The 23496-nt window shown below is 37.1% G+C and overlaps 1 protein-coding gene across 1 annotated transcript in view; it reads right to left on the bottom strand.

The window, feature by feature from the left end:
- Positions 1–316: 316 nt before the first annotated feature.
- LOC126162845 (importin-5) overlaps positions 317–23496 on the bottom strand; it is a 164262-nt gene continuing 141082 nt past the window's right edge. The window contains 3 exon segments of the mRNA XM_049919608.1: positions 317–2392; positions 16229–16448; positions 20323–20485. Of these exon segments, the coding sequence (XP_049775565.1) occupies positions 2306–2392; positions 16229–16448; positions 20323–20485 (470 nt within the window). The 3' untranslated portion in view covers positions 317–2305.

Raw genomic sequence — 23496 nt, 5'->3', positions numbered from 1 at the left:
TAGTTTTGAGAAGGTATACATGATTTTTGTGTGTGTGTGTGTGTGTGTGTGTGTGTGTGTGTGTGTGTGTGTGTGTGTGTGTAGCGATTTAAATACTGAGCTGGGAGAGGCTGGGGCTGGGGCTTATTATCTTCCACTAAGTTATATACAATCACTATCCACATGAAGTAAAATAATTCATGTTTCAGACTTTATACATTATCATGATGCCATCAAAATTTGTGCTGAAAATCATATAAAAAAGGGAGTGGAAACACTGACTGTTGCACATGCTGTCTATTAATGTACTGATGCTTTAAGTGATAGTATAAGCAGCTAATCAAAAATTAAACTTTATTATGAAGTAGATCAGTAAACAGTGGATATATTATTTGTTCAGTAACTCTCATAAAAAGTTTTTACATTGCTTAACTGTTCTGACACATGCATTTGTTGAAGGTTTGCAGTAACAGAAGTAACCAAAATTTTTGATTCCATAATATGGTGTTACTTTCAATAACCAAATATATGAGACAGAACAAGAGAGAGAGAGAGAGAGAGAGAGAGAGAGAGAGAGAGAGAGATCGGGGGGGACTACATCTGTCATTGGCCAAATATAATCATGGAGAATTTAACAACTGCAGTCATTAGTAACATAGTTATAGGCCTCTTAGTGTTTGGACCATTTGCAGCTTGAGTGGAAAAGCAACAAATAAAGGTCAATTCTGTTTTTATTTTCCATGCTTTAAAAGGACGACATGGTATTATCACAAATTCTGCTTTTCATAAACAAGAGCAGTATCATTTCTTCTGGACCAATGCAATTCTTGGACGATCATGTATAAACCATACACAGATATGATCCAGCTAATGTCTATTATCAAAGGACAATTTTATATTATCTACCACACTTTTCTTAATACATGCAGCACTTGGGCATATTAAATTTTTGGTTTCTTAAATTTAGGTTTTTCGAAGTTGTCCACGTCATGCTGTCATAAAAACTTCTATTACTCCAAGTAGACTTTCATAATTGAATTAGAAATGGGGGTGTGATTACTTATCTCTTTTTCAGCACTGTCACTTTTCCATACAAGAGGCAAAACATAGCGCAGATTAATTTATTAAAGTCTTAAAATAAATATCCACAATGTCCTACAGTGATGCAATAATAAAGCAGTCTTGTGCCAAAGCTATATAACATTGGCAATACAGTTTCCAAATATTGGAATAATAAATCATCCACAATGATGCATGTGAATTATATTTTGTAAGCTTTAGTAGCAATGTAATGTTTCCTTTGGGCCAAAATTTTAAAACAAATTTTAAACAGCTTAACAGTTGAACAACAAATTTGTTTTCACAATTTTACACAAGCTACACAGGTTGAAAGTGTCAGTGTAGAAAAGCCCAAAGAAATGATATAGCATAAGTATACAGTTCAGACTTTTATAAATTCAAATCACTCCCTTAAATGGACTCCAAGCAAAATATGTGGGGGCATGGGAACAAACCTCAAGCCATGCCACTAACTTAAGCGATTTTAGTCACGTGACTATCACAGATTGTAACATTATTCATGTATTTGTTTATGTATATGAATTTCAACGTATGTAATAATACATTATTCTTTTACACATTCTATAGCAAATCTGTCATCAGATTACAATTAATATTTACAGAATTCCCTAATAATTACCCCACAAATCATTAAGAAGTCACATTACAATTCTTCGAAAGCCAATTTTGTCAACATCCTCCAGAATGAATGAGCATTTACTATTTACATTAAATTTTTAATATGACTTCAAATGATGTGTGAAATGTAGGGACTATTTATTAATTATATTGTAAAATTATTTTATATAAAATATGGTCACCAGTATTGTATCTGTTGGTTGCTTTGCAACAAAATACGTCAACTTTGAATAGCAACACCAATACACATTACAAGAGGTGAAATAAGCAAACTCATGCTACGAAATTCTCTTAAAATAAAATCTGAGCTCCAAAGAAAAAAGGCAGCATAAGGCAGGTTGAAAGACATCAGGGAATGGAAAACTCAAGCAGATGCACAAGAGCTTCAGCACGAAATACTAAATGTTGCCGACACACTTTCCAGAAAAAAAAATTAAATACAATAATTTTAACACATTGTTTGGAAAACAGATATTTTCAATTATCACAGAGTGCAACAAAACATGAATTTTAAAATGCGAGAAGCAAACTAATTTAAATTTTCCTGTGTAATTCATTTCAAGATTCAGAAGTTTTATGGAAAATAAATGTGTTCATGTGCAACAGTAGTGGCACCTGGAGGCTGTCACTAGGCTCCACTGAGCACCTGGTGTAGTGCTTGCTGCTGCTCTGCAGTCAATTGACCAACACAAACCTGAAACATTTCACCTGTGCCCTGGAAATTGAAATCAATAACATCATTAGTCTGTAGTTAACGAATGGTGGTTAACTAAATACAATAAACCCAAAAAATTCATGACAGATAAATAGAGAGATATACAGAGAACAGGGTGGGCGGGGGCACTTAATTTGAGTTACGATCTCCTAAACACTAAATGTAGAACATTTTCTCAATTTTTATCTGAACAGTCATGTGAGAATACATGATTTATGAGGAATTAACTCCATTCCAGTAACAATCTTCATCAACCAATAGTTTCAACTCTAATAAAACTGACATGATGTACAGATCGAAACTGTTCATCCCCTGTATGTGTACTTTTGGCAACTATTTTTCCTTATTTCTGTAACAGCTTACTGGGAGGTTACTGATCAAGTTGATTATTTGATTACAGAATAGTGGTCTTCCTCAAACGTCAGTCATTGGAACTAGAAATTTTCATACTTAGTATCCCAATATAGATACTGATCTGTGACTGTCTAAGAGTTCCGCTTGTCCTGGTTTAAAGAAAGGCCAACATACTACTGCCTGTGATTGGACAGTGGATTCTCACTGCCTGGAGGATAATCTCAAATGAGCCCATGATGAAAAGCTTCAGAAAGTGCTCCACATTCAATACTATGGATGGCTTAGAAGTTAACAAAATGTGAGGATTCCATGAAGAAAGAACTGGCACTAGGCTTACAAATGAAAGTAATGATGGTCAAAAAAGAGAGGTACCCTGGACTAATGGCTTAGACAGAAAAAAAGGTTATGAAGATCAAAATACACGTAAATCATTTCTTTATTTGATTGCTTTTTTTATTACCAACATGTGGACAACAAATGCCATAGGTTTGCAGTAGGTAGTGTTCACTTTCATGACAGGTATTCAAGATATTTCATTCCATAAAACAGTTTGCAGTTTTGATTAACTCAAAACCTGTTAAAAAAAATTCTCCACAAGCGACTCCAGAATGGGTTGGTAGGTGGGGGCAAGTTAAGTCATGTACTTAATTCTATAAAAATGCAACATATTTAAGTCAGATGTGTTAACACAAGACGTGTGAGCATCTGTTTTGAGTGAGAATTAAAATCACAAATTTTTATCCTAAAATAAGAAAACAAATAGAATTCAATTAAACATTAAAGAAAAAGTGATGCTCAGGAGAGGGCTCGGGCACACATTCCGAGTCCATACTGGACTTCATTCAGGTCATGAATTCAATGTTTCCTCACCATTTGGTTAAACTAACCCAAAAATTAGTGAAAGAGCAAGGCATTCCTCCAGTTTTAGGAAATAAGAAAGGAGTAGGTATAGGTGAAGAAACAAAAAGATCCAGCAGTGTTTTGAAGATAATGAAAGCAGTAGAATGTGCCCAGGTTGCAAAGACAGCAAAAGATTTGTTATAAATGGAGTTAAAGTAACAAAGCAGAAACGACTAGTGTTGTCAAATTTAAATCAACTTTATGTAGCTTTAAAAAATTCTCATCCTGAATGCAAAACTGGAAGGGCAAAAATTTGGGACCTCTGCCCTAAGTGGTGTATTTTGGCTGGATCCTCAGGGCCACACTCCTTACGTGTTTGTTTATATTGTCAAAATGTCAAACAGATGACTGTGGGTGCAAAACTCAGTGATCTTAACTACAAAGAGTTACTAGATTTAATGGTGTCTGACACTAACATTTATGACTGCATGATGAGTTTGTGTAATAAATGCCCTGGTAAGGAAACCGTTATTGAATTGTGTCACGAATATGATGAGGAAATGTCAGACAGTATTACCTTCAAACAGTGAGTCACAACTGATAGGGCAGAAATGGTAACAGTGGTTAAATCTCAGGATAACTTGGAATCCTTAACTGCTTACTTACAAAAACTCAAGTCCCCACTATGTTTCTAAAATCCAAAGTAAGTTAAGTAAGTTTTTGAAGGGCAAAAAAAGCACGACTTCATGAAACTGAATGCATAGTGCTAGTTGATTTTGCAGAAAATTTTACATTTGTGATTCAGGATGCAATACAAGGGTACCACTGGGTCAATGACCAGGCAACAGTGCATCCATTTATTCTCTATTTTAAGAATAAGAAGATGAAGTTTGCAGTTCTTCAATTTGCATTCTAAGTGACTCCTTGGAGCATAACACTTTGGCTGGACGTGTGTTCTAAAGTATATAATAAATGACACAAAAGAAACTTTTTCCAAAGGTTGAGAAGCTGATATACTTTTCAGATGGAAGTGGTAGTCAGTATAAGAAGAAAAAGAATTTTTCAAATCTTTGCAACTACGAAGTAGACTGGGTTGGAGGCTGAATGGCACTTTCTTGCTTCTTGCCATGGTAAAAATGCATGTGATGGAGTAGGAGGTACAACAAAACATGAAGTAAGTAAAGCCAGCCTACAAAGACCGACCATAGACCAAATTCTCACAGTACGGGACATGTATGTCTTTTGCAAGGATAATATTGAAGGCATTACTTATTTTCTGGTCAAGAAAGAAATGGTTCTGCATATGAAAACAATATTTCAAACCAGATTTGAAAACTATATCAATAAAAGGAACAAGACATTCCTGCTAATTCCTTGGCATTGCAGAAAACTTAGTTCGATGGTATGTAACATCAGAAACCGAAATTTATGAGGATCATTTTGTCAGTAAAATTACATCTCTGTCTTTAACGTTGAATGCCATAGTGGCATGTGTGTATGAAGAACAGTGGTGGCTTGCAGAGGTGAAAGAATAAGTTTGGAAAACAATAATGCTTTTGTGCATTTTTACCATCCTGCTGGCCCAAGATCATCATTCAAGAAATCGAGTGACAAAGTTTGGATGGCATTGAAAAATGTTTTAAGGAAACTTCCAGTGCTTGAGGTCTTATGCAGTGCTAGGAGGTCTTATTCTATATCACAATAGCTGTCTGAAGAAATAAGTGTTCTTAACATTCACCGCCAGGTTTAGGAACAGTTGCACCTCGAAGGATGTTAATTGAATATCAATTTCAGTGATGTTTCTACTTTTTGTATATAATTCAGTACCTTACTTCAATAATTGATTATATCCTGCCAATACAACACATTAATAGGCAACAGCCATAAGATCAGTCGTAGAGTAATGTGATTTATCTTCTTTCTCATTTTCAAAAATTCATATCTTTGTTCACAGTCAGATATCAATGCTGAAATTTTTACAGTATGTTACTATCATAAAGATGTACAAACTATGCAAAAATCATTTTTGTATTCAGTCCCACCTGAGATAACCAACCACAAACTTTACAAAAAATGAAAATTTCAAAATTTCAAAAATTCGTAAAAATTTAAGGAAACATTTGTAAGTGTTCTTGCTCTATATGAGGCCAGTAGTGTATGATACCAAACTAAAGGAAAAAAGATAGAATCTCATAAATCACTCCTTGTTTGATATTTTTGGGCCTAAAAAGTGGATTTTTGAAAATTTGTGTAGCAAACTTTGGGAGTCATTTTGACTGATTGTTTTTGAATGTAGGGTATTTTGTGTAATAGACAATGTTTTAACTTAACCCAGTGCAGAGATATACATATTTTCGCTAACGTCTCTAAAGCTGAAACATCGTCGTGCTTACAAACAAAAATGGCCACCATTCAGTAAATGTGAAAGGTAAAATCTTTTTAAAAACTGTTTTGAGCTTTTCAATTACAGGGTAATCACATATAAAAAATTAAAATATTTAAAAATGGTCAAGCAACCAACTTCATTTTTATTGGACCACTTCATTTGGATTGACCTATACAGAGAGAGGAATTAATGATCACTGTACTGTAGCGACAATGGTTATTAAAGCTAATTAATATATCAAGAAGGCTAGGAAAGTATTTTTTGAAGAAAGAGAAAATAAGTAGATGTCTGCATCCCAATAGATATTGGATGGCCAACATTTAGTTCCAGTATGATGAACTTCGACTGGTTATGGGCAAAGTCTAAACTGATTGTGAATGACGCCCTGGAGAAGTATGTGCCAAGTAAGTGGACTAATGAAAACAATGACCCACTGTGGATTAATAACAAAATTCAGAAAATGCTGTGGAACCAGAAACATCACAACTCTGTTCAAAAAAGAAAGCAAAAATGATGATAGACAAAGTTGCTTAGAGATTCAAGCACCAGGAAAAAGATTAAGGCATTAAGCGTACAACTATGAAGTGGTAACGGCACCTGGTGAAAACTGTAACTGTCTACAGAGCTATGACAACACTAAGGAGTTGCCATACACACATTTACAAAATCACATTATGTTGTTGGTTGAGGTAGACCTGTAAAGCTGCCGCACCCAGCCCACTGCAACTGTCGGGGATACACATAAGCAGACTTTATTACACGGCTGTCGTACCTTAGCAAAAGACCTTGCCTATTACCCAAGATAATTCTGGTACTACATAAAATCACTAAGCAGATCGAAACCTTATGTCCAGTCTCACATTGAACAGTTGGTGTAGCAATGGAAGATAGCAAAAGGAAAGTTGAAGTTCTTTTAAATCATCCACACGGAAGGATTGTAGAAACATACTGTCGCTTGACGATTACACATACTCTCATATGGAGGACGTGATAATAGGTATCCCTGGCATATAGAAGCAATTGGAAGAGCTGAAAACAAATAAGTCACCAGATCTGAATGCAACCCCAATTCAGGTTTACAGGGAGTACACTACGGCATCGGCCCTGTACTTCTCTAGCATTTATCGCCTGTATCTCACCCAGCAAAAAGTCTCAAGTGATTGAGAAAAAGTTCACGTGACTCGTGTATGTAAGAAGAGTAAATGAACAGATCCACAAAGTTACAAACCAGTACCCTTAACACGGGTTAGCTTTAGAATTCTTACACATATCCTCAGTTTAAATATAATGCATTTCCTTGAGACAAGAAAGCTCTTCTGTCCACAAATCAGCATGGTTGCAGAAAGAGTCACTCATGTGGAACTTAGCTCGCCCATTTCTCACACGATATCCTGTGACATGGATAAAAGGCAACAGGCAGATTGCATATTCCTAGACTTCCAGAAAGCAATCGACACAGTGCCCTCCGCAGACTGTTAATGAACGTACGAGCATACAGAATACGTTCCCAGATATACAAATGGCTAAAGGACTTCATAAGCAATGGAATACCAGTGCACTGTCCTTGTCAGCGAGCATTCAGAGACAGGAGTATCATCAAGAATGCCCCACGGGAGTGTAATAGGACTGCTCTTATTCTCTACATGCATAAATGATTTGACGAACTGGGTGATCAACAACTTACTGCTGTTTGCAGATGATGCTGTTGGGTACAGGCAGATGTCGTCTGTTGAGTGACTGTAGGATGATACAAGAAAAGACAAAATTTCTGGATGACAGGACAAACGGCAGCTAGCTCTAAATGTAGAAAATGATAAGTTAATTCATATGAGTAGGAAAAACAATTCTGTAATGTTCAGATACTAGGATTAGCAGTTTGCTGCTTGACACAGTCATGTCCATTAAATACCTAAGGGCAACACTGTGAAGTGACATACAATAGAATGAGCATGTATGGACTGTAGTGGGGAAGGAGAGTGGTTGGCTGGTTTATTGGAAAAAATTTAGAAAATGGTGATTCCTCCATAAAGGAGACCATACACAGAACACTAGTGTGGCCCATTCTGTTTTGGATCCTTACCAGGTCTGGTTAAAGGAAGACATCGAAACAATTCAGAGGTGGGCTGCTAGGTTTGTTATCGGTAGGTTCGATCAACAAAAGGTTGTTCGTGAACTCAAATGGGAATACCTGGAGGTAAGACAATGTATTTTTCACAGGACACAGTTAAGAAAATTTGGAGAACCAGCATTTTAAGCTGACTGCAGAATGGTTCTACAGCCACCATTGTATATTTCATGTGGTGACCATAAAGATAAAGAGAAATTAGGGCTCATGCCAAGGCATACACACAGTCATTCTTCCCTTGCTCCATTTGTGAATGGAACAGGAACGGAAATGACTAGTATTGGTGCACGGTATCCTCCACCATGCACTGGCCTGGCTTGTGGAGTAAGTATGCAGGTCTAGAAGTGTTTGTCAACACACTTCCCTTCAATTCTGGCTGTATGTACCGATAAATAATTTGTGTGACAAATACCAGTTCATGAGACTGAAAAGCCCCTCATGTGTTGGTGATGTCGAGTGTACCAATATTACGTAATAACCATATATGGTACACTCCAGATACTACAATGTACGATATTAACTCACCGAATCGACTATTTACGTTCCACCAACAACTTTTCTGTTATCCTGCATGTTTTTAGATACTCAAGCAGTGCTTGTCTTCCACTACTCCCCAATTAGTCTATCATCATAAACTTCTGGGGGGGAAAAAAGAAGAAACACCAGAAGCAACTAGAGGCTGTCACTCCTCCAACTGTACCATGAGGTAGTATATACGGTTTTCAACAGCACTAGTCTCCGGCACTCACCACTGATACTATATTGGTAGTTTGTAAAACAGAATGCCAGTTTATTAGAGAAGTATGGGCAAAGATGAAACAGGCATGAGGAGACTGACCCCAGACCGTGACAAAATCCAGAAATTAACTTATCTGCCTAGGATGACAGCAATATTCACAGTAACCTGTCTGTTGCATGCTAAAGTATCTGTATTACTATTTGGATTATTTGCTGTAGTTGTTCTATGCAAGCATGCCTACATTCAGTCACTTCTGAAGACAGATGATTTGAGAATGGATACAAGTCCAAAAATAGTCACCATCAATAAATAAAGTCTTTCTTAATGGAACATCCACTACATGATCAAAAGTACCCGGACACCCCCAAAAACATACGTTTTTCATATTAGGTGCATTATCATTTAGCTATAATATAGCAGGTCAGCAATTGGAAGCGGTTAATTCCATAAATTATCTGGGAGTAGGCATTAGGAGTGATTTAAAATGGAATGACCATATAAAATTGATCGTCGGTAAAGCAGACGCCAGACTGATATTCATTGGAAGAATCCTAAGAAATTGCAATCCGAAAACAAAGTAAGTAAGCTACAGTACACTTGTTTGCCCGATGCTTGAATATTGCTCACCAGTGTGGGATCCATACCAGATAGAGTTGATAGAAGAGATAGAAAAGATCCAACAGAGAGCAGCGCGCTTCATTACAGGATCATTTAGTAATCGTGAAAGCGTTACGGAGATGATAGATAAACTCCACTGGGAGACTCTGCAAGAGAGACGCTCAGTAACATGGTACGGGCTTTTGCTGAAGTTTGGAGAACATACCCTCACCGAGGAGTCAAGCAGTATATTGCTCCCTCCTACGTATATCTTGCGAAGAGACCATGAGGATAAAACCTGAAAGATTAGAGCCCACACAGAGGCTTACCGACAATCTTTCTTTCCACGAACGATACGAGACTGGAATAGAAGGGAGAACTGATACAGGTACTCAAAGTACCTTTTGCTACACGCCATCAGGTGGCTTGCAGAGTATGGATGTAGATGTAGATTATGCTGCCACCTACTGCCAGGTACTCCATATAAGCGACCTCAGTAGTCATTAGACATCGTGAGAGAGCAGAATGGGGTGCTCCGCGGAAGTCATGGACTTCTAACATGGCCAGGTTTTTGGGTGTCACTTGTCATATGCCTGTACACAGGATTTCCACACTCCTGAACATCCCTAGGTCCACTGTTTCTGATGTGGTAATGAAGTGGAAACATGAAGGGACATGTACAGCACAAAAGCGTACAGGCCACCCTAGTCTGTTGACTGACAGAGACTGCCGACAGTTGAAGAGGGTCGTAATGTGTAATAGGCAGACATCTATCCAGACCATCACACAGGAATTCCAAACTGCATCAGGATCCACTGCAAGTACTATGACAGTCAGGCGGGAGTTGAGAAAACTGATTTCATGGTTGGGCAGCTGCTCGTAAGCTGCACATCACGCCGGTAAATATCAAACAGCACCTTGTTTGGTGTAAGGCGTGTAAACATTGGATGACTGAACAGTGGAGAAACATTGTGTGGAGTCATGAATCACGGTACACAATGTGGCGATCCAATGGCAGGGCATGGGTATAGCGAATGCCGGGTGAACGTCATCTGCCAGTGCATATAGTGCCAACAGTAAAATTCGGAGGCAATGGTGGTGTTGTGTAGTTGTATTTTTCATGGAGGGGCTAGCACCCCTTGTTGTTTTGTGTGGCACTATCACAACACAGGCCTACATTGATGTTTTAAGCACCTTCTTGCTTCCCACTGATCAAGAGCAATTTGGTGATGTTGACTGCTTCTTTCAACACAATCGAGCACCTGTTCATAATGCACAGCCTGTGGCGGAGTGGTTACATGACAATACCATCCCTGTAATGGACTGGCCTGCACAGAGTCCCGACCTGAATCCTATAGAACACCTTCAGGATGTTTTGGAATGCAGACTTCATGCCAGGCTTCACCGACCAACATCGATACCTCTCCTCAATGCAGCACTCCATGAAGAATTGGCTGCCATTCCCCAAGAAACCTTCCACACCTGACTGAACGTATGCCTGTGAGAGTGGAAGCTATCATCATGGCTAAGGGCAGGCCAACACCATAATGAATTCCCGCATTACCGATGGAGAGCGCCACGAACTTTTAAGTCATTTCCAGCCAGGTGTCCGGATACTTTGGATCACATAGTGTATGACAGCTTTTATTACACATTAAAAGTGAACTGATCACTAATACCTTCCACAGACCAGTGAAGTCAATGTTTAGATTGAGTTTCTGCAATACAGCAATAAGCAACAACAGAAATAGTTGATAAAGCATGAGAAAGTGTTTACTTTTTAAATTGATTTTGAAGAAATATTTTGTGTATGTAGTCTGTGATCTCACTGGTTCAACTGACTAGGCTGATCCACTGGCCATGGAAATGGATATATAAGCTTACTCTGTTCTAAATTTTTATAGTGTGTCCAGCAACTCTCAAAAATTTCCCCAAGTTTTCCTGGTGATTTTTTTTCCAGTGTCATATTTTTCTTAGTCACTTGCCAATTTTAATTGCTTTTAGAACAAAATCTACAAATTTTGTCAATGTATAGGAACATTAGCTTAGTGCCCACTGCTTCGCTTGTATAGACTTTATGGCCTGCTGGAATTTTTTATTGTTTTTATTTAATTAAATTTTTATGTTGTTCACAAATTGCAATGTCATCTTAACTTTCACACTAATTAAGGCCATATAAGCATGTTTTTTTTCCAAATTTACTTCTGACCAAAAAGCGATTCTTGTAGCTGGAGTCCAAAGTATTTGTTAATCCTCCCTTTTGTGTTCTTGTGGAGATATTTCCACAACTTTCATCCCCTAACAAATTTTTCTTTATATCTAACCGAAGTGAAATAGCAATTTTCATAAATTTAGCTTTTTTTTTTTTTTTTTACTGTAATGAAATATTTTCTTAAATATTCATCCCCTACTGCTCTCCCTTAGAGGTTGAATTTCCAGAACACTGAAACACATACTATATCTAATCAAGAAGTCAAATACCAACTGTTGTAGATATAGTCTTAAAAATCCTTTAGTAGTTCTGTAGTAATTATTTATTTTCAAAAATAACTTTCAACCACTATTTTAACTCTTGTGGTTGAACTTCCAAAAATGCTGAAACATTTTTGTATCTTCTGACTGAGAAACCAAATACCAATTCTTGTAGTTTTTAGGTAAAATGCAAAAGCCCGAGTTCCTCATAAATAAAAAAAACTCACCTCTTGAGTTTTCCATTATCCAGGACACTGGAAACCTCGTGACTATCTTACGATTCAAAATGCCTAACGCAAATCACATACCTCATGCCATTACTATACTGCATGGAACTAGATTTGTTAGTAAAGATGTAACTACCGTCTAAGTTCACATATTTTAAACTAGCGGTCGTCTTCTCTTTATATTTTCTATCCTTGTTTTACTGACAAGATCTTTCTGAGATGTCTCTCATGCTATTAAGCACTAGAAGCCCAGCCTGTTCATGCTAATTCCTGATATATTGTGTCAGCTGCTGGTTCTACGCAGCTAAGAGAGGAGTGGGCAGACAACTTGTTTGGAAGCAAGGGACAAAGAAAGACTGTCATACTGTCACATCAATATAAATGTGAAATCACCTACACATTTAGAAAAAAAAACAGTGGAGTTCTCAGGTCGCGCCATAACCAGAACCTCAGAAAGCACCACAATATGTGGAAGAAACAGTCAAATATTTATGACCAGATCATAAATTTCACTACTGTTCTTATACAGAAATACATTGGTGTTTTCCTTGCTTTCGTTGGTCAGGTGGAACGATCATCGAAGATACTAATGCTACTGACGATTATTAAAAAGGATGATACCACAGATAACTGACAGATTGCATGCAGAAATGTAGATAATCTATAAATGATGTAAGTTTATTCTAAGCAAAAATTCTCGAGGACCCTCTTAAAAAGAGAGGGCAGGGGAGGGGGATGGAGATGGTATCATCTCTTACTCTTGTGAAGACGGTATATTTTACATACGTGTGAAGCAATGTCGTTGCTTAGTTCAGTAACCAAACAGCTTGCAGAAACTTCAAGAGAAGCAATTCTTACATTGTATGCCAATACATTTACTCCCCAACTGTGTTTGTTGTTAATCATGAAAAGTGAATGTCAGAAGCACAATACAGGAAGTAAAATAATTACTATTTTGGCAATGGGTCTGTCTACGATTCAGATTGGAATTTTATACTCTGGTACACAGGTCTCTAATGGGTTGCTGGCAGACATGTAGAAATAAAATATTTGTCCATAACCACATACAGTGTCGATCTCAAAGCTACAGAAATAATAACTGCTTACATTAGTTATGAGACTATCATTCTACTAAATATTCCCACAAAATTTTGAATAAAATCAGTTTATCTCTGATTGCAGCATAGCAAACTGATCTGCAACCTTTAAAGGAATATTGTGCAATAGTCACAATATTACACACACACCACTCAAGTTAGACGACACACTGCTAATGTGGCAATAAAATATTGGGAAAAATGATCAGCCCCAGGCTCTTGTGGACCAGTATAATCCTTGTTGAGCCCTGTCAGTCATTCACATGTGCCCTCCTCATCTTTTTTCTTCAATCACATATACTATCTCTTTTGAACGGGATGTGTCATTGTTATTTAAATAACAACTTTTTGTTTCACAACTGGCTTCAGATTTTTCAAACATTACCCAGTATTTAGCTGTATAAAAAAGCACACTATATTACCACTATAAAACAGGAATTAAATGGAATGAACATCAATTAATAAGAAAAGGTGGCATATCTTAAAAATATGTTTCCTTTCGTTTTGCTTTACAAATTTAACTTTTTCTTGGTATTTTGATGGTTGGTATACGTAAGGCACGAAATGTGCGAAGATATGATGTTGACTAAAGCCACAACAAACAAAACCACATAATGTGAACATGCTGCAATTTGTATATGTACTTCACCTTTTTCTGCTAGGTAACTACCTTCTTGTTAATTTACATTTGCGCCACTGTGTTCCCATTTCATAGTGGCAATGTGTGCGCTTTTTTAATGAACAGTTCAATTGGCCAGGGGACCTTTCCAGAGCTTTTAAAAATCACTGAGGTACAACCAGTGTGTAAAAAGGGGGCTATCACAGACATTAATAACTACCGGCCAATCTCTCTGACTTCAACACTTGGCAAGCTGCTTGAGAGAACAATTCTAGATCAAATCGAATCCTCCTACTATAAATACAAACTATTCATTAAAACACAACATGGGTTTCGAAAAGGATGATCTACAATAACAGCATTAGCAACTTTTTCCCATGAACTACTGAACAGGCTGGATGAAGGAAACAAAGTTACAGGGCCTTTCCTAGATCTCTCTAAAGCATTCGATTCTGTGAATCATGCAGTACTGTTAGAAAATTACGGGATAAGAGGAGAGGCTCTAAAATTACTAAGTTCTTATCTCCCTGATAGAAGACAGTGCACAAAACTGAATTATAAGAATGAAAGTAAGATCCAAACAGTAAAGTCAGCATACAGAAATCTCAATTGTGGAGTTCCCAAGGAAGTATAATGGACCATTTTTGTTTATAGTATATATTAATGATATAACACAGCCACAAAACTCCAAACTAGTGAACTATGCTGATGCTACATCTTATTAGCTGGGGCTGTACAGAGCAAGCAGCATTCCAAAGCAACAAAAGAGAACTTTGAAATGATCACAGAATATTTAACAGTGAATAAGCTTACACTGAATAAGGACAAGACTGTAGTAATAAAGTTCTTGCTACATTTTAATAATACTCATACTCAATCACTTTCTACAGTTCAAACATCTGAGAAACATAAGTTTTTAGGCATATTGATTGATGAACATCTCACTTGGAAAGCTCCACCTGTAAAAAGGTTTCTAGTAATATTTACTTACTAAAACGTCTTGCAAATATAGTAGCTCCCCTTGTCCTTAAACAAGTGTATTATGGGTTAATACACTAACATCTGCAATATGGGATCGAGATCTGGGGTGGGGCACGCACTGTCTATATGGATCACATTTTCAGGCTTCAAAAGAGAGCAGTTAGGATAATTGCTATTATAAGCAAACACCAGTCCTGTAGGGACTATTTCAAAAATTATAAATTACTGACTGTTTATTCATTGTGTGTATTTAAGGCCATAATGTTTGTAAAAGAGAATGAGGAAAATGGTGTAGAGAACAATGACATCCATAATTACAATACTCGAGCCTAAAGTGACTATCATAGGATACGGACTAACAAGAAAGCTACAGACCACAGTCCATATGTAGGAGACAATTCTATAATACGTTGCCAAAAAATATAAAGCAACTCCATGGCAATCGTTTCAAGGGCAAGTTGAAAAATATGTTAATAGAAAGATGTTTATACTCATTAAAAGAATTCTGAGCTACAGTACTGTTAGTTTATTCTTTTACATACTGCAGTATATAATCATTATACGTTTGGAGTGATATATAATGTGCTGATGTGTTTGTAACATTATTGCATGGAATGATATACAATGTGCTACTTAATGTATATATTCATTCTTGGAATGACATGATATTGATATAATTGCACAAAAAATGACGATGTCTAAGACTGTAAAGTTAACATGGACAAATTACTATTATTATTATTATTATTATTATTACTATTATTATTATTAACCTAAACAATGGATAACAGGCATAAAAAGACAAAACTGAGTGTTACATAACCAACTTATTGTTCCTAAAGTTAGTTATTAAACTGTTTCTTGGTTATTTGGTCAGCCCCTTCCTATATATTCCTGTTCTGGCAGCCTGCAAGTAAGTACTGCTGTCACAATTATTACAACTTTAATTTGTAACTTAATTTTTGTGAAACAACATACTCAATAAATGCTGAGGAAGCAATCTTTCGAACTCCTAATGTATCAGAATGTATATAAGTCATTTAAAACCATTTTCAAACAATAAAACTGGATCTATATTTACGAAAAAGTGAGATATAACTTGCGCACACAAAGAGCGTATGCCACTGACATGTACATACATGCACACTGTTAATTAAAAGTGACATCCAACTAGCTAGCTTGTTACATGGAATGCATTAAAATGATTCTTTTTACAATGAGGGGGAAAATCTTTTTTCTCTATGAAACAGGAGAACAGAAGAGAATTTGGAAAAAAATTATTACACTTGAAAGAACTGGTTTGCAGATAGTATTAACAGCCAGTTAGTAAAACAATTTATTGGGTGCAGTTTTACTGTATCCAAATACACAATGCACTATATATTTCCACTCAACTTACCTGAATGTGTCTAATTATTGCAACCATTCGTTTTGCCACATCATGTTCCGTATTAATGGCATCTTTCGCAAATGCCTCAGCAATAATAGCTATCAGTTTTGGTAAATTACTATTATTTGGACCAAGAACAAGTGGATGATTTGCTTCTATCAGGTCACATAAATAACCATACACATGCGGTGATTCATCATCATCTTCCCATACAGGTAGCCATGACAACCTGGAGAAAATAAAACGAAGTAAATCAGGCAAAGTACTTATACTGACAACCAAATTATTACATCAGTATCCTTCCATAATCTGGCCTGTCCTTCCACAATCTGGCCTGTCCAGATAATATATTTTCATTGTTTATTGTGTACATCCTGTTAATAAACTAAGAATTTTTTGTGTATTTTCAGTATTCCACAGTGTCAACTGATTGTGGCATTCCATTTGGTTGGATATTTTATGAAGTATAATTTTGCATGCATTTTTTACTATCACGTAACTTGGAAAGTGTCGTAAATAAGCACATATTGTGATAGGTTTACTCCGTTTCTTTCCCCATTTGTAATTTGTATGAAACTGACATTTGTGCAATGCTCGGACGCAATGCTTTTATAAAAATTCCCTCTAGAAATTTGAAACAGTTTTTGCATTAAGGTAAGAAATAATTTCCCGTACTTGTGTAACCTCCATCAATTGGCATCCCAGTTTGGTGTAGCATGGTGCACCACTGAGTAAGTAGTAATGCAACATGACAATGAAGTAAGGCATCATAACAGGACAGAAGGAAATCTGTCAAAAAGGTCATCCCTGTAATGTCATGAGTCGAACGTATGATTTCAAGCTGTACATACAAGTGATGTTCGTAATGTTGCTAAATGTTGAATACAAAAATTGGTTATAATTTTAGAAGCAACATAAGCATTTGTTAAAAGAAGTATTTGTACTTCTTTACAGTAAGTTGAAATTACTTGAAGATTCACTGTAGTGGTGAAGTCAATCATGCTGTGCTATCGTGGTTCACAAAGTAAGAGTTATTCTGAAGGTTCAACACGTGAGAGTCAAATTTAAACACACAAAAATGTTTAACACTAATTGTGTCCTTTCGAAATCAGCATGGCTGTGTACAAGATAAACGTTCCATGTTGACTGCTCAGATAATCCAACATTATTTCTTGTAGCACTTGCCAAGCAGAATATTTTCCTATCTTCCTGTACATTTTAATTTAGACTTGCAGTCAGTGACACCTTGTAACACTCTTGTGATAACCGATTCCCCACCCAATGTTAACTCACTCAAAAAGTTGGGCTTGTTTGTGACCAGGACACCTGCCCTCAAAAAGGAGACTGATTAACTGCTGATGGCGATTTCTGAATAAGGCATTTAGAACAATTTAACATGATTCTCTATACCTACTACCAACCCCAATCACTTCTCAAACCCAGTTTATAGCTGTCAAGTTGGAATGTCTCACTAATACTGCAACATCCACGAAATTTATCCACAACCTTCTCATCTTCCATGAAATGTTGGGCCACTACTATTACTGAAGCATTACAAAGGCTATAAAAGCATCCAATTACCATGTATGCCTAAATTAGTTCTCATTCCAATTCTGTACTAGCACCATTTGATATCACATAGTCAATGGCTATAAACAAACTGCCTCCACTGGGTTGCTGATCTTTGCGATACACACTCCAACTGGGGTCACTGACATTAGATATCTAGCTTCAACAATTTTCTGTCCTTAGTACCAGTGTGCAATGTTACTATTTGTAAGCGAGCCTAATTCCAGGACCTTTCCCAGTAGGTTAATGTTAAATTAACATTCTCTTTCTTCAAGCTGCCAAGATGATTGGTACTTTCTCTAATTAATGGGGCTGGTGGTTTACCCTCTATGAAATCTGAACATTATCAAATCAGTGGAGGCAGTCTCTACTCTAAACAACTTGCATGTGCATGCCACACATATTTTGCTATCCTAGTAGCCACTTCTTGTGTTTAGTATACACTTTACTTATTAAAGAGACAAATTCTCAAGAGCATAGGTTCAGAAATCTTCATCCAAGATTGCCTATGGTTTAAGCCTTTTAGTTGGTTCAATTATTGGTTCTGGGAATGATGATGCAAAATGGCTTCCACATTGCATATTATGTTAGCTTTCTTCACAACACCCTCGACTGCATAAAATTGTGACATTACCTTTACGTTATTTGTAATTAACACAATAAGGGGAAATCATGCATCACATGATTACTGAGCAGAAATTAACATCAAATTTTTAAAGTTCATAGAACCACTTTCAGGCTGTTTCTCAACCATTACACACTCTAATAGGGCATGGGAAAAACGCACATATAAATCTTTTCGCGCAAGCTCTGATTTCCCCAATTTCATTACGGTGGTCATTTATCGCTTGGTAGGTGAATGCCTACAAAATATTTTCATATTTGCAGGAGATCATTGGTGACTAATTTCATTTCATGGAATGATCTCCCCATGACAAACACCACCTTTGTTTTAACGATCAGTCACCAACTCGCCTATAATATCAGTGACACACACTTTCTTGTGATTATATCCTTGCCCTTAATACAAAAATGAGTGCCCCTTTTTAATGTCCTCTGTCAATCCTATCTGGTACAAATCCCTTACTACACCACGAAACTCCAGGAGAGATGATGATGATGTTTGGTTTGTGGGGCACTCAACTGCGTGGTTATCAGCGCCCGACTCCAGGAGAGGACTAACACACTCAGTGTAGACAGTTTCATTAGTAGATTTGTTGCATCTGCTAAGTATTCTGCAAATTTAAAATGTCTTTTCTATGTGATGTTTCCAATTCAAGTTGGTTGTAACTGTAACCCCTAGACATTTAGCAGAATCATCAATCTTTAAATTTGTGTGATTCACCGTGTAATTAAAATTCGACAGATTCTTTGTAGTATTCATGTGAGATCTCTCACAATCTCTAAATCATTTTGTAATTTATTTTGAGGGTCTCATGACTTCACTGGACTGCATCATCTGCAAACAACTTATGGCAGCAGTAGCCGACCGAGACAGACACAACAACAGGGAAGTAACTGCTTTTGTGACATTTAAGAGTTCCTAACCGGGAGCGACTTTTATTGTATTACCTGTGTGCTTTAATAATTTAGTTTCTTGAGTTTCTACATGTAAAGGGTAAAGGAAAGGAATGGAGAGGTGTAGGAAACAGGGAGAGCTCAGGAAAGTTGCCCAGAATGATGGGTCTGGGGAGACTAACTGGGTGGGATAAGAAGGAAAGACTGATTGTTGGGGACTCCATCAGATGTGATTGGAAAACCTGGCTAAGGTGTAAGATACAGTAATACAAAAGACAGATAATACATGTGCCACCTGGATTCTTCCTCCAGACACCAGTTTCTCAGAACTCCGCAGGACGGAGAAATGGCATTACAACATAACTATTCTTTTCTTCACTCCCTCTTAGTTTTCTAATGTTTTATTTTCTGAACTGTCTGTTTTTTCCCTGCCCCCCCCCCCCCCAATCCCTCCACCACCATACCTACCACATACAATGCACTTAGCTTTCTGTGCTGCTCATCCAGTGTAGCCCACAACAATCAGTCTTTCATTGCCATCACATCAGGTAAGTCTCCCCTGACCTAGGGTTCCGGGCAACTTTTTCTAAACCTCACCAGTCCTTTCCATTCACATATCTTCCTTCCCCTTCAACCCTTTTACCAAAAAAAGGAGCCTCTGGCTCCCAAAGCTTGCAAATTTCGATACCTTTATATGTGTGTTCTCCTGTCAAAGCTTGATGAGTAGTCTTTTCATCTGTATACTTACATTATAATTTGATATTTTGTTTTCTCAATTGCAATCCAAAACTGATTAACAGAAATACCAATTAGCATTGATTTACATTTCTTTTTCACTTTCTTATTTTTCATCAGGTTCTCAGTATTGGTTTGTGTTAACATTACATTATTACAACATTTTCTACCATGAGACAATCAGAAATTGAGCTACAGCAAACAACTTCAGATATGTCACTAGCATATGCAGATTATAAAGTTATTTGTTGTCATAAAATATACACTGAACTGCTTCATACCAGTGTGGGAGAAGTTCTTGAACATTTACTTGCGAGCTGTTGTACTTCAAAATTTTTGTCACGGCAGAGATAGCATTCTCAGTTGGATTAATATTCTCGACAGCTCTCGAGTCAGCAGCAGTGATCAGTTCAATAAGCCTTGGAATTGCTTCAGCACAAGCACCTATGAAAAAGAGAAAGTAAATAAATCATTAAAACCTTTCACACTGAGAAAATGTGGCAGAAATAATATTCTTGTAATGAGCTCACAAAAAGATAAAAATTGTTTGGTTTTTGTTGGTGTCTGGTACACGAAACTATGCAGCATACTCTCATTAATCTGCAAACCACAACAACTAAACGTTATAAAATGTTCATTACTAAAGTCCTGTGGTAGGGCGGGGTGGCAGCGGAGGGGTGGACACACAAATTGTCGCTCAGATAGTAATTACTCGAATGCAGTTCTCTGGTTGACAAATGGGTTGATGACATTCACATACAGGCGGGAGATTAATTTGGAAAGGAGGAGGTAAGAATCTTGAGCACAGTCTGCAGCTTGGAGCTTTGCATTACTCACAGATGAGCAGTGTCTCTAAAAGGGACAACTGACTGTAGTAAATACCAAATTTCCTTCCTGGTAATGTAAAAAGGCCTGACTATTTTGCAGATCTGCAGCGCACCAGAGGTGAAGTACGACTTCAACTTTATTTTTAATGAAAGAAATGGTTGGCGTACCAATGTAAGTTGCATTAGGAGGTCTCCTTTATTTACTGATAGCGACTGGTTTTTACACGGGTCCATTCTCAAATAATCCATCTTTGCAATTGATTAAATACAACTATGTATGCAAGCACTGAACAACCATAGCAAATAATCCAAATGGTAATACCAATACTTTAGCATAAATTGGACAGGTTACAACAAGTACTGCTCATTGTTAACGTGTCTACTTCAATGCCAAGGCTAGTCACAATTAATAAAGGAAGGACACTTCCTACTGCATCTTACAGCTGTGCTTAAACCATCACTTGCATTGACCATTTTATTCAGGGTGTATACGGGGACAAGGAAAAAAAATTCCCGGATTATTACCGGATTTCTCCCGGATATCCCGTTTAAAAAATACGCTTTCTCCCGGGCGAAAATACACTTTTTCTGTGCTAAGTGACAGATTTTCCGTAGATTTTCCCTCGGAACTGTAAAACTTATCAATTCTTTGAATGGTTAACGTTTTATACAATCGCGTAGAACGTCCCGGGGGGGGGAAAAAAAAAAAAAAAAAGAAGAAGAAGAAGAAGAAGAAGAAGAAGAAGAAAAGACGGGCAGACAAGTTTTGGAGAGAATTTTAATAAAAAATAAAAATAAAAAAAATAAAAGGAGAGAAGTGTTGGAAAGACCTTTGATTTGCAGCAACACATACGTTGCATATTTTCTTATTACGAAAGTATAAATTCGAATTGCACCAAACACAGCGCGTTAGTTTGCGGAGTGTTGAAACCGAGGTTGCGAAGCCATTTTGTAAGCGAGTCATATCTCAAGCCACGAGATCTCGTCAGCCGATGACAGCAGCTATTCAGAGCATAGGACACGTGTTATAGTCAGCCAGTAGCAAGATCACTGGTTAAATAGCGCGAACACGCAAGAGGAAAAGTTAACGGTTTACATTAATGTACACAGTACCGTATATCTACAATAAAAGCTAAGGTTCACATATAATATTAGTCTCTAAGATTAACACGCTACAACAGAAGCTTAGCTTTCACATGTAATATTGATCTTTTTTGCGTGTGTTATACTTTAAGATACATCACACAAATGTGCCAGTAAATTTAATATTATGACATAAATGTCTTGGCTCGAAATTCTTGTAAGTGGCTGGTCCTCAAACTGTTCAGTTTCAAACGCTCTGTGATTTAGATATCCATCCCACTTTCTCACATGTAACATAATTCATCTTGCGTAAAAAGAAATTTGCTTTGAAAGTAACGCTTTTCTAACCACCGTTCGCAATACTATCCGAAGGTTCGATTTACCAGTTTCCAGAGAGTGCCAGAAAACAGGCATTATTGTGCGTGTGCAACTGCAGTGGTGTAGGAATCCCGTATGTTCATGTGTATAAAGCACTAAAAGAGCTTACATTACACCATAAAAGAAACAGGGCATCAGAGGGTATTCCAAAGAGCATCGGAATTTCGTAAACCATACTAAAATGCATAATTCGGCTTGAAGTGCGAATTGGCTTTTTCCAGATTCACAATGAAGTATGTCCCATCTGATACTAAGCTTTCCAGTGTGGTTTTTGGGATGTAAATTTTCTTGGAGTACCAGTACTCTACGATCTCATTTTTGGTTCTTTATTATGGCATAATGCCATGTATGGCAGAAGATGATAACGTACACTTTAAATTCAGCGAAAAGTTGGAACTAGCCAATACTGTAGAATGAAACACTTCGTTTCAAATAAAATGATTGCCTCAGCGAAAGATTAATAGAGCCAAATTTCTTTAGCAAACTTGCAAAAATAACTTCACTGTTCTGCAAGGCGATTAATGCTTGACTGCTACTAACTTGGAAATAAAATAAAAATCAGAAAAGTGAAATTAATAATATATTTTTGCCCTCCATAATTATGTGAATGTATTTTAATTCACTTGATAGCTCCCCGGCCACAGAAATCCGTTTTGTTTTCATTTGACTTGGGAGCTGTACACGAAGAGAAGCAGCGAAATCACTTAACGTAAACACGTGTTACGTGGAGGTTAATCCCATCCTTTCCCCACTACAACTCGGACAACTCTGTGCAAGCGTGAATCTGACAGCTATGGCGCGCGAGAAAAATTTTTCTCGTTTGCATCTGGCTGCTTGCTACTGTTACCGACACAGTTAACAGTCAAACTTCAAGTAGCGGGAGAAGGTACTGCTTATACGCGAGTCAAATGCGCATGCGCAACAGACCGCTGGCAATTGGTCAAACGAACCAAATGTGAACAGTTGTGACGTCATACTCATAGCAAGCAGTTTATTGTTACGAAGAATTACAGTCTGCGCCCTATGGCCTTTGACATATTTTTGCTATTTGCAAACGCTTGTGCATGCACGGTTTTTTGTTGTTGTAAATTGCACATTTCCTTTGTCACTAAAGTTTTATTTTTTTCCCCTCTCTTTTATATTTTATTGCTGCAGTATCATTCTCCA

This window comes from Schistocerca cancellata, chromosome 2 (assembly GCF_023864275.1).
Source record: "Schistocerca cancellata isolate TAMUIC-IGC-003103 chromosome 2, iqSchCanc2.1, whole genome shotgun sequence".
Taxonomy (NCBI): domain Eukaryota; kingdom Metazoa; phylum Arthropoda; class Insecta; order Orthoptera; family Acrididae; genus Schistocerca; species Schistocerca cancellata.
Note: the sequence above shows the minus strand (reverse complement) of the source record. Positions and strands in the feature narration are given on the sequence as shown.